This window comes from Neoarius graeffei, chromosome 10 (genome assembly GCF_027579695.1).
Source record: "Neoarius graeffei isolate fNeoGra1 chromosome 10, fNeoGra1.pri, whole genome shotgun sequence".
In the NCBI taxonomy this organism is placed as follows: domain Eukaryota; kingdom Metazoa; phylum Chordata; class Actinopteri; order Siluriformes; family Ariidae; genus Neoarius; species Neoarius graeffei.
Window position 1 is genome coordinate 62,316,186 of NC_083578.1, and position 12,869 is coordinate 62,329,054.

At 39.9% G+C, this 12,869-nt stretch overlaps 1 protein-coding gene across 1 annotated transcript in view; it reads left to right on the forward strand.

Annotated features, from left to right (window-relative positions):
• The window catches only part of ampd2b (adenosine monophosphate deaminase 2b), a 52,018-nt gene that overhangs the window by 16,561 nt on the left and 22,588 nt on the right, over positions 1–12,869 (forward strand). Inside the window, exons 2-8 of the mRNA XM_060930842.1 lie at positions 5,689–5,810; positions 9,694–9,824; positions 10,133–10,201; positions 10,284–10,392; positions 11,771–11,957; positions 12,082–12,223; positions 12,429–12,518. Of these exons, the coding sequence (XP_060786825.1) occupies positions 5,781–5,810; positions 9,694–9,824; positions 10,133–10,201; positions 10,284–10,392; positions 11,771–11,957; positions 12,082–12,223; positions 12,429–12,518 (758 nt within the window). The 5' untranslated portion in view covers positions 5,689–5,780. The remainder of the gene's footprint in view (positions 1–5,688; positions 5,811–9,693; positions 9,825–10,132; positions 10,202–10,283; positions 10,393–11,770; positions 11,958–12,081; positions 12,224–12,428; positions 12,519–12,869) is intronic.

A 12,869-nucleotide genomic window follows, 5' to 3' on the forward strand; every position in this document is an offset into this window, starting at 1 on the left:
GGATTCTCTGTTTTGTCCTGTTTTGTCTTCTGTTAGAGACATTTCTTTTACTATTGCTAAAATTCTAGAAAATTCTATTCTATGAAGTTGTATTGTTATATTCTGCAGTTTAATTTCTGTGAATCATGTCGTTAATGCTTCATGATAACGGTGTTGAAATGTATAAATGGTGTATTATTGTCGTTAACTAATTTGGTGTCAAATAATAAATTTTTATGTAGAGTTTTAGGCATGTTTTAACACAACGTTACATGTCTCGCCAAGAACAGCACATAATGTGTTATACATTTACACATCGTGTCAACCTTCCTGACACATTCACTGTGTTAAAATCATTTACACAGTGAATGTGTCAAAATGAACACAACAAGCATCGTCCCAAAACGCACCCACTGAAGTGTAAGAATTGAACACAGTATGGTGTCAGTTTTAACACTTTTTCTTTTTCTTTTCTTTTTTCCCCCCCAAAGAGTGCAGTTTTTTACCCTTGGGCCAATTTTGGCCGACAGCAGCAAACACCAACCATATTTGGATCAGATGTCTCTGCTGTCTGGGTTGAAAGATTTGCACTTCATGGACAGACATTAGATCCAAATGTCATCTATTCCTCCTTGCTAATGATAAACTGATATGCAGTGAATCGATACACCACTTTTAATAGCCAAAGTCAAATGCAAACCTGAGGTCAGACAACCTGAGTTTTTTTTTTTTTGGTCAACATATCAAACTAAATTGCAAGTTAATTTATTGTTGCTAAAAGTAAATGCTGGCACCTTTAAAATAGTATATCTGCTATCTTTTGGGTAATCACAGACATATGTTATTACTTTACCCATCTCTGTATAAAGTATGATCAAGGACCAGTATTCTAACTTTTTCCATTGTTGGAGAATACAAGAATACACTCCTACACTGATGTAAATGATTATACAACCATATGTATTCAAAGTGATTCAATTTATTCAAACTGATAATAATTTACTCTTGTCTCTTACCTTCTGGATGATGAAGTGGTTAGGGTTTTTTGTGCATAATGCACTTTATAGTGTGTTTATTAACCCAGGGTAGGTTTTTGTGGCTAAATTTAATGTAAAGGGTGATCATCTTATCTAGGGCGGCACGATGGTGTAGTGGTTAGCACTGTCGCCTCACAGCAAGAAGGTCCGGGTTCGAGCCCCGTGGCCGACGAGGGCCTTTCTGTGTGGAGTTTGCATGTTCTCCCCGTGTCCGCGTGGGTTTCCTCCGGGTGCTCCGGTTTCCCCCACAGTCCAAACACATGCAGGTTAGGTTAACTGGTGACTCTAAATTGACCGTAGGTGTGAATGTGAGTGTGAATGGTTGTCTGTGTCTATGTGTCAGCCCTGTGATGACCTGGCGACTTGTCCAGGGTGTATCCCGCCTTTCGCCCGTAGTCAGCTGGGATAGGCTCCAGCTTGCCTGCGACCCTGTAGAACAGGATAAAGCGGCTACAGATAATGAGATGAGAATCTTATCTGAGATAGCCCATTGTAAATTAAGGACACAAACAAGGATGTCCATCCATCCATCCATCCATCCATCCATCCATCCATCCATCCGTAACCATTTATCCAATGCAGGGTCGCGGGCAAGCTGGAGCCTATCCCAGCTGACTATGGGCGAGAGGTGGGATACACCCTGGACAAGTCACCAGATCATCACAGAGATAACACATAGAGACAAACAACCATTCACACTCACATTCACACCTATGGTCAATTTAGAGTCACCAGTTAGCCTAACCTGCATGTCTTTGGACTGTGGGGGAAACCGGAGCACCCGGAGGAAACCCACACAAACACGGGGAGAACATGCAAACTCCACACAGAAAGGTCCCCGTCGGCCACTGGGCTCAAACCCAGAACCTTATTGCTGTGAGGCGACAGTGCTAACCACTACACCCTGCCACCCTGTAACAAGGATGTTATTTGTTTTATTCCTAACCCAAGCCGAATGGGAATCTTCTGATTGAGTCATCATTGGAAGTAGTAGGATTTTTTTTTTCCAAGTGGGAAGCCATGGCCAAATGGTGAGAGAAACAGCTTTGGGACCAAAAGGTTTCTGGTTTGATTCCCTGAACCAGCAGGACTGGCTCAAATGCTCTTGAGCATGGCACCTAACCTCCATCTGCTCTGGCAAGTGTGGTGGCATACTTTGTGTCTGATTAGCCAAAGAAAAACTGATGTGTGATTATCAGTTTGGCCAAGAACCTGGCCATAACTAACTAAGGATTTAAAAAAAGAAATTTAGATGCATAGCCACTGCAGGAATCTTCTCAGTAATTCAGGAACATTTTCAGAAACTCAGGAACTTACAGTCCTGGAGGGACCAGATCTGATTTTAGTTCCTGGGCTGTATAGTGGCAGAACTTTTTGAGCTTCAGCTCCAGAGTAGGTACAGACTTGGGCCAGAAACTCTTAAAACAGAACACAATTTGCTAAACATTGCTTATGTAAGCTTCACAGAGTGACTGAGTCATCTGCAATTTTCAAAGCCTGTCTTTGGCTAACAAGCAATGATATCAAATGATAGTGTGTGTAGGCTATTTCGTGCTTGCCTCTAGTGTCACATTGCTTGAGGGGGGGAAAAAAGGTTTATTATTGTTAATATCATATTGAATAACAAAAGCAAATGCAATGAATCACCCTGCAATTTCAGACTCATTCTTCTCTGTGTTGATTGTGTTATTTTACATAAATGTTCCCTCAGGTTGACATTCCTTGTACGGAAACTGTTTTGTTCACATTCAGGCTGTTTCACAAGCAATTTAGTTTCTGAAAAGGTTCCAGAACCTCAGTGGAACAGTTCCTTACAGTGTTGCAGTATGATTTGTTTGACTGTCAAAGAAAGAGTCTGGAGTAGACCTCTCTTTACCGTGCTGTTAAAAAAATTATTGTTATTAAGAAGTAGCGGTCTGACATTTGACCTTGCTGTGTCTTAACAGTTGGGTTGCTTGCACAATTGAGTAAACAAACATTTGTGCCCACACAGTTGTGTCATCCCTACACAGTATGATCTGTGGGCGGCACGATGGCTCAGCGGGTAGTGTTGCCACCTGACAACTCCAGAATCCCAAGTCTGATTTTAAGCTTTTTGTTTTACTGTTTATGCTGAGTTTTGGTGCATGTTCTCCCCATGCCCGTGTGGGTTTCCTCTGGGACCTCAGATTTCCTCCCTCCTCTAAAAAAAAAAAAAAGTGCTCGGAGGACGTGGATTGGCTATGACAAATTGTGTGTGATTGTGTGTATGCATGATGCCACTGGCATCCCATTTAGGATTTGTCATTTTTCCACACCCAGTGTCCCTGCAGTAGGCTCCAGATCTACCAGGATCTACTCGGATAAAGCGGTTATTGAATGTGAGTGAGTGAGTGAGTGAGTGAGTATAAACTATTCCAACACTAGCGACATTGTTTAGCAACCTGGAGCTGGGGGCTGGGAGTTATTTTGGAACTATACTGATCCGAGACTGCAACCTTCTCATGATTACTGGCAAATCAGACCAAAGAGCATGCTCATTCATTGTACAATAAGGTCAGGAGCTTTTAAGATTTACTTGAGATTAATGGGTACTTGTATTATTCCTCAAAGCTTTGTGTGTTTAGCCATACAACACTGAAATTATGGCGTATTAAAAGTGCACTGTTTGTCTAATTGTATGCTGGTTAAATGCTATACATATTTTAAAACCAAATGGTGCTACAAAACCCCAAACACTGTAGCCTCATGTCGTCTGAGGGAGTTTTTCCTTGCCACCGTCACCACAGGCTTGCTCATTGGGGATAGATTAGGGATAAAATTAGCTCATATTTTAAGTCGTTCAAATTCTGTAAAGCTGCTTTGCGACAATGTTTATTGTTAAAAGCGCTACACAGATAAACTTGACTTGTAGCGGCTTGTGCTCTGGTGCGAAATTAGAAAGTCAGTTCTTGTAGTCACCTTGTCGGAATGAAATGAGTGAAATGCGTTTTTGACTTTTGTGGCGTGAAGAGGATGGGCATTACATAACTATGGAGCCTGCAGCTCCAAATATAACCATCATTAAAAGATTAGACAGTACTCAACATGCTCGCCTGTGTGTCTGTGGTGCTGGACTTCCATTGTGTTACAACCATGTTGTCAACATAATGAGTGTTTCATTACCATATGCAAAAGTATGCTTGGGATATGATAAAAGGCTTCTGTTATAATTACATGGTTACAAGTAGCGAAGTGACAGAAAAAGCAAGATGGGAGATCCAGAGAGTAAGAGAACTAATCTGGGTGTTTACTTGCTCTCCTTATCTCTTTGATAATGCTCTTTGGTAATGAGCAGTGACTGTCATAATTATCCTCTCCATCTGCCCCACAGCATCAACCCACATGTCCAACTTTCAAGCAGATCTCTATCCGAACCTGTTATTAGTCATGCAATTAAATTACTGAAACAAAATGTAGCGCTAGTATTGAAAACAGTGAGAGGTTGAGTCATTCTGAATATCGTCTTACCCAGTGCTGGCTCAGTTCATATCCTTTTTTTTTTTTTGCACAACTGCTTTATTTAACAGATTGTTTTGTGAATATTTAATGAATTTTGCAAAGGTTTCGTTAGATGAGAGAGCACACTTTCCTAAAATCCAGTTCGGATTAAAATCTGCCTTATATTTCCTCTGTACTTCAAGTGCAGTTTGCAGAAGGAGGCTTTGCATCAAATACGAGTGCATGTGAAACAACTGAAATTGCTAAGCTCAAATATTCAGTACTTTATCACAAGCTGCTTCTGGACCTGCACTGTAGCTGTTTAATGATGTAGTGAGAGTTAGTAATTATGGTTTAGGCTGAAATAGTATTTCTCTCTCTCTCTGGAACTAAAAGGGGCAAAAGGTTTCCTTTTGGTTACTGAGGTTAAAGTTAGGGTTAAATTGAGGTGTCGCATGAATTAGCAATTGAATTCTGTGACTAGTAAGAGAAACGTGTGTGTGTGTGTGTGTGTGTGTTTGTAGACAGGAGCTCCAATGTCTCTACAGATCAGGGGCAAGCCTGCACTCTTTAAATATGCATGAGCTTTATGAATTTTTGATTCTTGGTTATGTCACACACTGAACAGTTCAGAAGGGGTGGCAAGAAGTTCGACCCCATTCTGAGGAAAATTCTCTTTATTTTTACTTACATTTTTCTGATAAATATTTTTAGAAGGACTGTGGAAAAATCCATAGTGAGTAAGATAGCCCACTAAAGATCCCGCTCTCAGATGAGTTTGTGTCCTACAGTTGTTTAAAAATAAAAGTCTAAGCAGTACTCAAAAGTCTACAGATATTTGGTACATTCTTAGCGCTGATTTGAAGAATGAACTCGGGCAGGAATGCAATTCAATCAGTTAACATAATTCTGACCAAACCTGGACGGACGGACACACACACACACACACACACACGCACGCACACGTGAGCGTGTGCGTTCTTTCCCCGAAAAGCTCCATTGTGTTGGAGACACAACCATCTGTTGATCTCAAGCCTGTGGTGTTTGTGGAAAAACAGGAGCAGTCACAAAAACCAGGGAAACACGGTTGTGGATGCAACTAATGAATAAAACTTGAAGTTTTCCTAATACCCTTATCTCACTCTCCCCTTCCATTCTCTCTCTCTCTCTCTCTCTCTCTCTCTCTCTCTCTCTCTCTCTCTCTCTCTGGTAGACCTTCGTGGTGGACGTCATCTTTTAACTTTCCAGTATTCCTTGCCTGGTATCCCAGTAGCAAAGCACGGACCTATAGACCTGCGGACCTCCATGGATGGCAAATACAAAGAAATTGCTGAGGTGATTACTACAAACAACATTCACTTGTTTTGCGTATTTGGAATTGAATCATTTATGAAACACTTAATAGCAGAGGCTTCTTGTAATGTAATGATACGTATTTTGATTTGTTTTTTTGTTTTTTCTCCCAACTGTGTCATTTGTCATGTGTCATGGGGTGAGGCACATGACTGCAAGTGGGAAAAACAGTACTGAAGTGTTTTTTTTTTTTACTTTTGACAGCAGCGTGTATTTAAATGCTGGTCATAAATATAAACAAATCACTGGAAAGCAAGCTAACAGCACCTCATAAACAACTCGGTCCTAAAAATCAAGAAAAAAAGAGAAGCGTAACTAATCGTTTTTATTTTATTAACACAGTTGCTATTGGATTACACCTCGAAAAAGGCAGAAGTTACTAATGAGCAGATAATCAAATCAGCAGACAAATCAGTGCTGTGGTGCGGTGTTATATTTTGCTACTGCAGATTAGATCCCCCTCGATTTTCCTCTCTAGAAATTGTTCCGAGTGCGCTGTATGTCCAGGTCATGTGACTGTTTGACCAGCCCTAATACATTACATACATTTTGAACTTAAACACTTAACAGGTTCAATTACAAAATATTACAACACCCATTATTTGATTGATTTAAATGCTGTTTTTTTAATTAGTTGCTCTTTAAAAATCTTCATTAGGTGATACTAAGTTACTTATTCCACGAAATTGAGTCATACATGAGCTGATGGCCAAGTCAGCTATAAGCCATGTACGACGTGATTGAGTGGAATAACTGTTTTATTCTGTCCACATTCACTGGATTTTGAGAAACACAGCATTTTTATTTTTTGCAAATTCGATAAATAAAAACTTTATACAAAACGTCTGACAAAATCATTTCTGCTTAGAAGGACTTCTTAAAAACATATCGATGGCTGCACAAATTGACTTAAGTGTTGTTTTTTGTAGAAAGTGCTGTCTTTGTCGTGTCGAGGTATAGAATAGCCTTAGACATTTATTTAATTCTTCCTTGGACGTTTCAGTGATGTAATTTTCAAACTCCTTTGAGCTTTTGAACCAGCCTAAAAAAATTCAACAAATTTTAATGCTTAAAGATGAAGAATGTAACAAACCGGCGAAATGACCGTAGCAATTTGTGAAAAATGCGATAATATTAGCTCTTGAAAAATAAAAAAGATACCTTTTTACCATCAAATACTTTCATTCCATATTTTATTGCTTTTTTTTATATTTTTGGGGGTTTTATTTTCAAGTCGAGTTTTTATTTTGTCCTCGGTTGGTTCAGCAAAATGCTCTGCCATTTTGTTTTTCTCTACTCACGGTATATGAGCTGATAGCCTAGAAGTAAAGTAGCCAATCAGAGCATGCGATTGCTCATATCCAGTGAATGCAGACAGAATAATTACTGTTAGAACATGTATAAACGGTCAGTTATTTGGAGCAACCAGAACACACCTATAAAACATCAGCCCTTAATGCTGGAAAAATAAAGCCTGTAACTGGTTGAGTGTTGCACAAAGCTGTACTATATAATTGGTCCTTACATCTGAAATTCATCTGTTCTGTGGTGCTTTATACCAAAATCAACATTCTGTGTTACATTTGGACCATTCAAAACAGATCTGGTTCTGTTATTGGCTGTAAGAATAAGCCAATTGATTGGTACCACTTCCTAGTGAGTGAGAGATGATGTTGGCATTTTTGTCATTGCTTCTGAAAAACAAAAAGCTCAACTTCTTCAGATTGAGGGTTTGTTTGTGTGTGATTTTAGAACACTGTTAACCAGATGTAGCTAGTTCCTCAGCAAACGCAGCCACATTCTCCAAACAGTAACTAGCCTCCCAAAGATCCATTAGGAAACACAAAACCCATCATATTAAATATCTCATCTCATCTCATTATCTCTAGCCGCTTTATCCTTCTACAGGGTCGCAGGCAAGCTGGAGCCTATCCCAGCTGACTACGGGCGAAAGGCGGGGTACACCCTGGACAAGTCGCCAGGTCATCTAAAATTGTCAAATGCACTTGTGACACTATTGAGGTATTTCACTCACGTGACCAAGTCATGTGATGCTGCCATTTTGGACGGCACGGCTCGAATCAGTTTGAATGCGAGGAAGGCGACAAACGAAAAACATAAAAGAAAAAGGAGCGAGATGCAGAAAGCACCTTCACTATCCAGCGACGTAGGGCATTTACAGGGCGAGCAGAGGGAGAGGTATTTGCAAAAATTGAGGTTAGCAGGCTTAGAGAACGACGTTTACCTGCTTCCACCAGGATTGTTCACTGACGTACAGAAGTACACGAAGCCCTCGTCTTTACCTGACTTCGGCCCACATGATCTGTATACCTATGTCGTTAAAAACCCATCGCCGTACACAGGTATTGATCTGAAAGCGTATGAGTTTGGATGCCTACAAATATTTTGTGTTAGGCTGGGTAACATGCCTACATCAGCGGGTCGTCCCTGGAGCCGGTGGTCGCCATCTGATTACAGCTAAGGTTTGTTCACATTTTCATTTACTTTCGGTCCTCAGGATAAACAAAATGTTATTAAATGTCATTGAAATAACTTCTTAGTCTGAGACATGTCCCGTTATAAATTTGCTGTTACCAGGCAATGACCAAGAACTGTATTATTAGGGTCGGTGTAGTTGTAGCAGTGTATTAGCAACTAGCTGTTAGCACTAGCTAATGTCAACAACATAGTAGCTAGTATGTTCCTGTAGCAATGTTTACGTTCAGTCATTTGGATGACTGTTAAAACCTTTCAGTCTCAAGTTTTTCCTTTACTGGATTTACTAGTTTACTGAGCCATCGCGCGCTCTCCGGCCGAGCCAGGAGCCATCGCGCGCTCTCCGGCCGAGCCCGGAGCCATCGCGCGCTCTCCGGCCGAGCCCGGAGCCATCGCGCGCTCTCCGGCCGAGCCCGGAGCCATCGCGCGCTCTCCGGCCGAGCCCGGAGCCATCGCGCGCTCTCCGGCCGAGCCCGGAGCCATCGCGCGCTCGCTCAGTAAACTAGTAAATCCAGTAAAGGAAAAACTTGAGACTGAAAGGTTTTAACAGTCATCCAAATGACTGAACGTAAACATTGCTACAGTAACATACTAGCTACTATGTTGTTGACATTAGCTAGCTTGCCGTCCAAAATGGTGGACGCCGGGGCGTCACGTGACCCTGTGATGTCAGGTGAAATACCTCAATATAACACTATTTATTCTATCCACATTCACTGGATATGAGCAATCACATACTCTGATTGGCTACTCTACTACTAGGCTATCAACTCATATACCATGAGTAGAGAAAAACAAAATGGTGGAGCGTGTTGCTGAACCAACTGAAGACGAAATAAAAACTTGACTCAAAAACAAAACCCCAAAAAATACAAAAAAAAAGAAAGCTCAACAAAATATGGAATGAAAGTATTTCATGGTAAGAACGTATCTTTTTTAAGTTTTTTTATTTTCAAGAATTATTATTATGGCAAATTTCACAAATTGCTACTGTCATTTCACCAGTTTGTTTACAGTGTAAGTGGAAATGATTTTGTCGGACATTTTGTATAAAGTTTTTATTTATTGAATTTACAAAAAATAAAAATGCTCTGTTTCTCAAAATCTAGTGAATGTGGATAGAATAAAACAGTTATTCCACTCAATCTCATCGTACATGGCTTATAGCCAACTCAGCGCTACGCACCTCATCGGCTATCAGCTCATGTACGACTTGATTTCATGGAATAACTGTTAGTCAGTATATAGTCAATTCAGATATGAGTGAATGGCCCAGCCCTCACCAGCTCTTACATTCTTGATTGTTTATACAGTATGCATGTGTGGATATGTGCAATATGTGTGTATTTGTTTGTATGTATGTGTGTAGGAGTTGTTGTCGCGTAGTCTGGTTGAGAGCGAGATGCGCAGTGCTCCGTATGAGTTTCCAGAGGACAGTCCCATCGAGCAGCTGGAGGAGCGGAGGCAAAGACTCGAGAGACAGATCAGTCAGGATGTTAAGTAAGACAATCTGTCTCCTGGCTTTCAGACAACTGCTTTTAATCATGGCAGACAACAGAGTGCTGCTCACACTAATAAGAATTTTATTACTGTCGGCCATCTGAAAGGAAATGTTAGGATCTGTGCGAGATGTTTTACACCCAGGATAATGGATATTGGAAATTGATGCTTTCTCAGACTTCAGATTATCTGTTCCAAGGCAAAGCTAAACATCATATTCAAACCTACTAAAGTTATTTGGTCTCTATTATATAATTCATGCTTTTTAGAGTACATTAATAAGCCTTTCCTTTGTTATTGCTGCACAGATATGAGCCTGACATTCTCCTCCGAGCCAAGCAGGACTTATTGAAGACAGACAGTGCTGCTGACCTTGAGTGAGTTTCGAACCGCTTCTTGAAACTCAACTCTAGAGTGCTGAGATGTGTTCAAATCTATTTTCCTCTTGTCTTTGTCCAGATATCTGAAGGAGCAAAGTGACGCACAACTGGATCTGTATCCAGAGCATGAACTCATACCAGAGAGGGAGTACCAGAGAGTCACTATCTCTGGGGAAGAAAAATGTGGTGTAAGAAAGAAAATACATCTTTATTTGAGAAAGAAAAAGAATTATGATAAATGTGATCTATATAGCAATGTTCAGGATTTTAAAATGCAGCTAAATGAGCTTAAAAAACCCCCAGACAAATAAAGAAACAAAATAAAATATGAAAATAAGCTAATAATAATAGTGCAATAAATAATAGCAGTGACAAAAAAAGTTAAATGTAAAATAAAAAGTACAGGTATGTAAACATAAAACAATCAGATAAATTAAATATAAATGTAATGTGAAAATAGCATGCCAGTTAAAGTTCTAACTAGTTAAACTAAAACGAAAAATAATATATTTTTAATCAGTGACAAATGTTTATTGATAATGTATTCTAGATCCTTGGTTCATTTAAAAAAAAAAAGGCTGCTTCACCAATATATATATATATATATATATATATATATATATATATATATATATATATATATATATATATTTTGTAAACTTGCATACTGTGTGTGGAATATGGAGAAGGCTAGCACTAGATGATCTTAACACAAGATTTGGAACATGGCTTATAAAGCATTCAGAGATGTATAAAGGTGCTCTATCATTAAGAGATTCAATAATAATACCCATCCATCCATTATCTGTAGCCGCTTATCCTGTGTAGGGTCGCAAGCAAGCTGGAGCCTATCCCAGCTGACTACGGGCGAAAGGCGGGGTACACCCTGGACAAGTCGCCAGGTCATCACAGGGCTGACACATAGACACAGACACCCATTCACACTCACATTCACACCTACGGTCAATTTAGAGTCACCAGTTAACCTAACCTGCATGTCTTTGGACTGTGGGGGAAACCGGAGCACCCGGAGGAAACCCACGCGGACACGGGGAGAACATGCAAACTCCGCACAGAAAGGCCCTCGCCGGCCACGGGCTCGAACCCGGACCTTCTTGCTGTGAGGCGACAGCGCTAACCACTACACCACCGTGCTGCAATATTATTATTATTATTAGTTGATTTTTAAGGAAACAGGCAGCAAGTGGAGTGATGCTCAAACTGGTCTGATACAAGCTTGCATTTCTAGCACGTGTTAAGGTTCTTGCTGCCACTGAAAAAAAAAACCAACCTGTGTTTATTTTAATGTGTTCATTAGGTCTTTTTTTATGTAAATATATTTACTTTTATACATTATTATTAACTATATTTAGTAAGTTATTTTAGTTGTTAAGCACTTTTGAAAACTCTATAGTTGAATTTGTGCGGTATAAATAATAATAATAATAATTATTATTATTATTAATTATTATTATTATTAATTTTGTCTTTATTTATTTTTATAATTTTACAAATTCTAAGATAGACCTAACAAGCTCGCCCTCCCTGCTTCACTCTTCCCCCTAGGTTCCCTTCACAGACCTGCTGGATGCTGCTAAGTGTGTGGTGAAGGCTCTGTTCATCAGGGAGAAGTACATGTCCCTGTCCATGCAGGGCTTTTGCAGGACTACTGCTCGGTACTTGACAGAGCTTGGGGACAAGCCTTTGGACCTCAGTGCATACCAGGAAATGCCCGAGACCTCCATAACTGCAGGCAAGTTTTTCAAATGTTTATAAATGTATAATGTGAGAGTGTGATATGCTGTATAGCTTGGAGAGATTTGAAAAGGGTTATAATGGATCACATTGTTATCTTATGTATTGAATATTTTCCACAGATGCCCCAGTCCACCCACCGGTCTCAGAGACACACCCTTATGAGGGCTTAGACCCCACTAGCTTGCCACCAGACATAGGCTACAGCTGCAAGATGATAGATGGTGTCGTACATGTGTTTACTCATAAGAGCAATATGGAAAAGTGAGAATTTTTTTTTTACTATCTTTTATACGTTCATTCTTGAAGTGACAGTCAAATGTACACTATAGAAACATGGGGCTAATTCAATATGCCAACTGTTAGAATGTCCTTGCACAGCTAGAGGAGTATTAACTGCTTCAAAAGAGCACTTCATAACTATTATACTGTATATACCAGATTTAAAACCCTTATCATTTTCCACCAGAGCCACAGAGCTGGATCTAACCTACCCTGATCTGCAAGAGTATATAGCTGACATGAATGTCATGATGGCCCTCATCATTAACGGACCAGTGTAAGTGACGCACAGTCCTGAAGTGCCGAGTTTCCCAAAAACATCGTAGCACAAAGATCATTGTTAAATGGTAGAGCGAGCAGCACAATGAGCACTCACTCTCTCCTAATTAAGATGCTCTTAGCGTAAAGAAGCTTTTGGGAAACCTACCATAGTTCAGTCCAGGGTTAAGGTGCATGTTGTTGATTGTGTTGTACTGAAGGTGTAATACTGATTAATTGGCATATAAATAATATCAGTTGTTGTTTAGTGCCTTGAGTGTGTTATTTTGTTCGAATACAATTTATTAGATTAACAATAGTAACATAATATAGGACATGGATCATTTGTTGCTATGTAACTTGAGTGTCA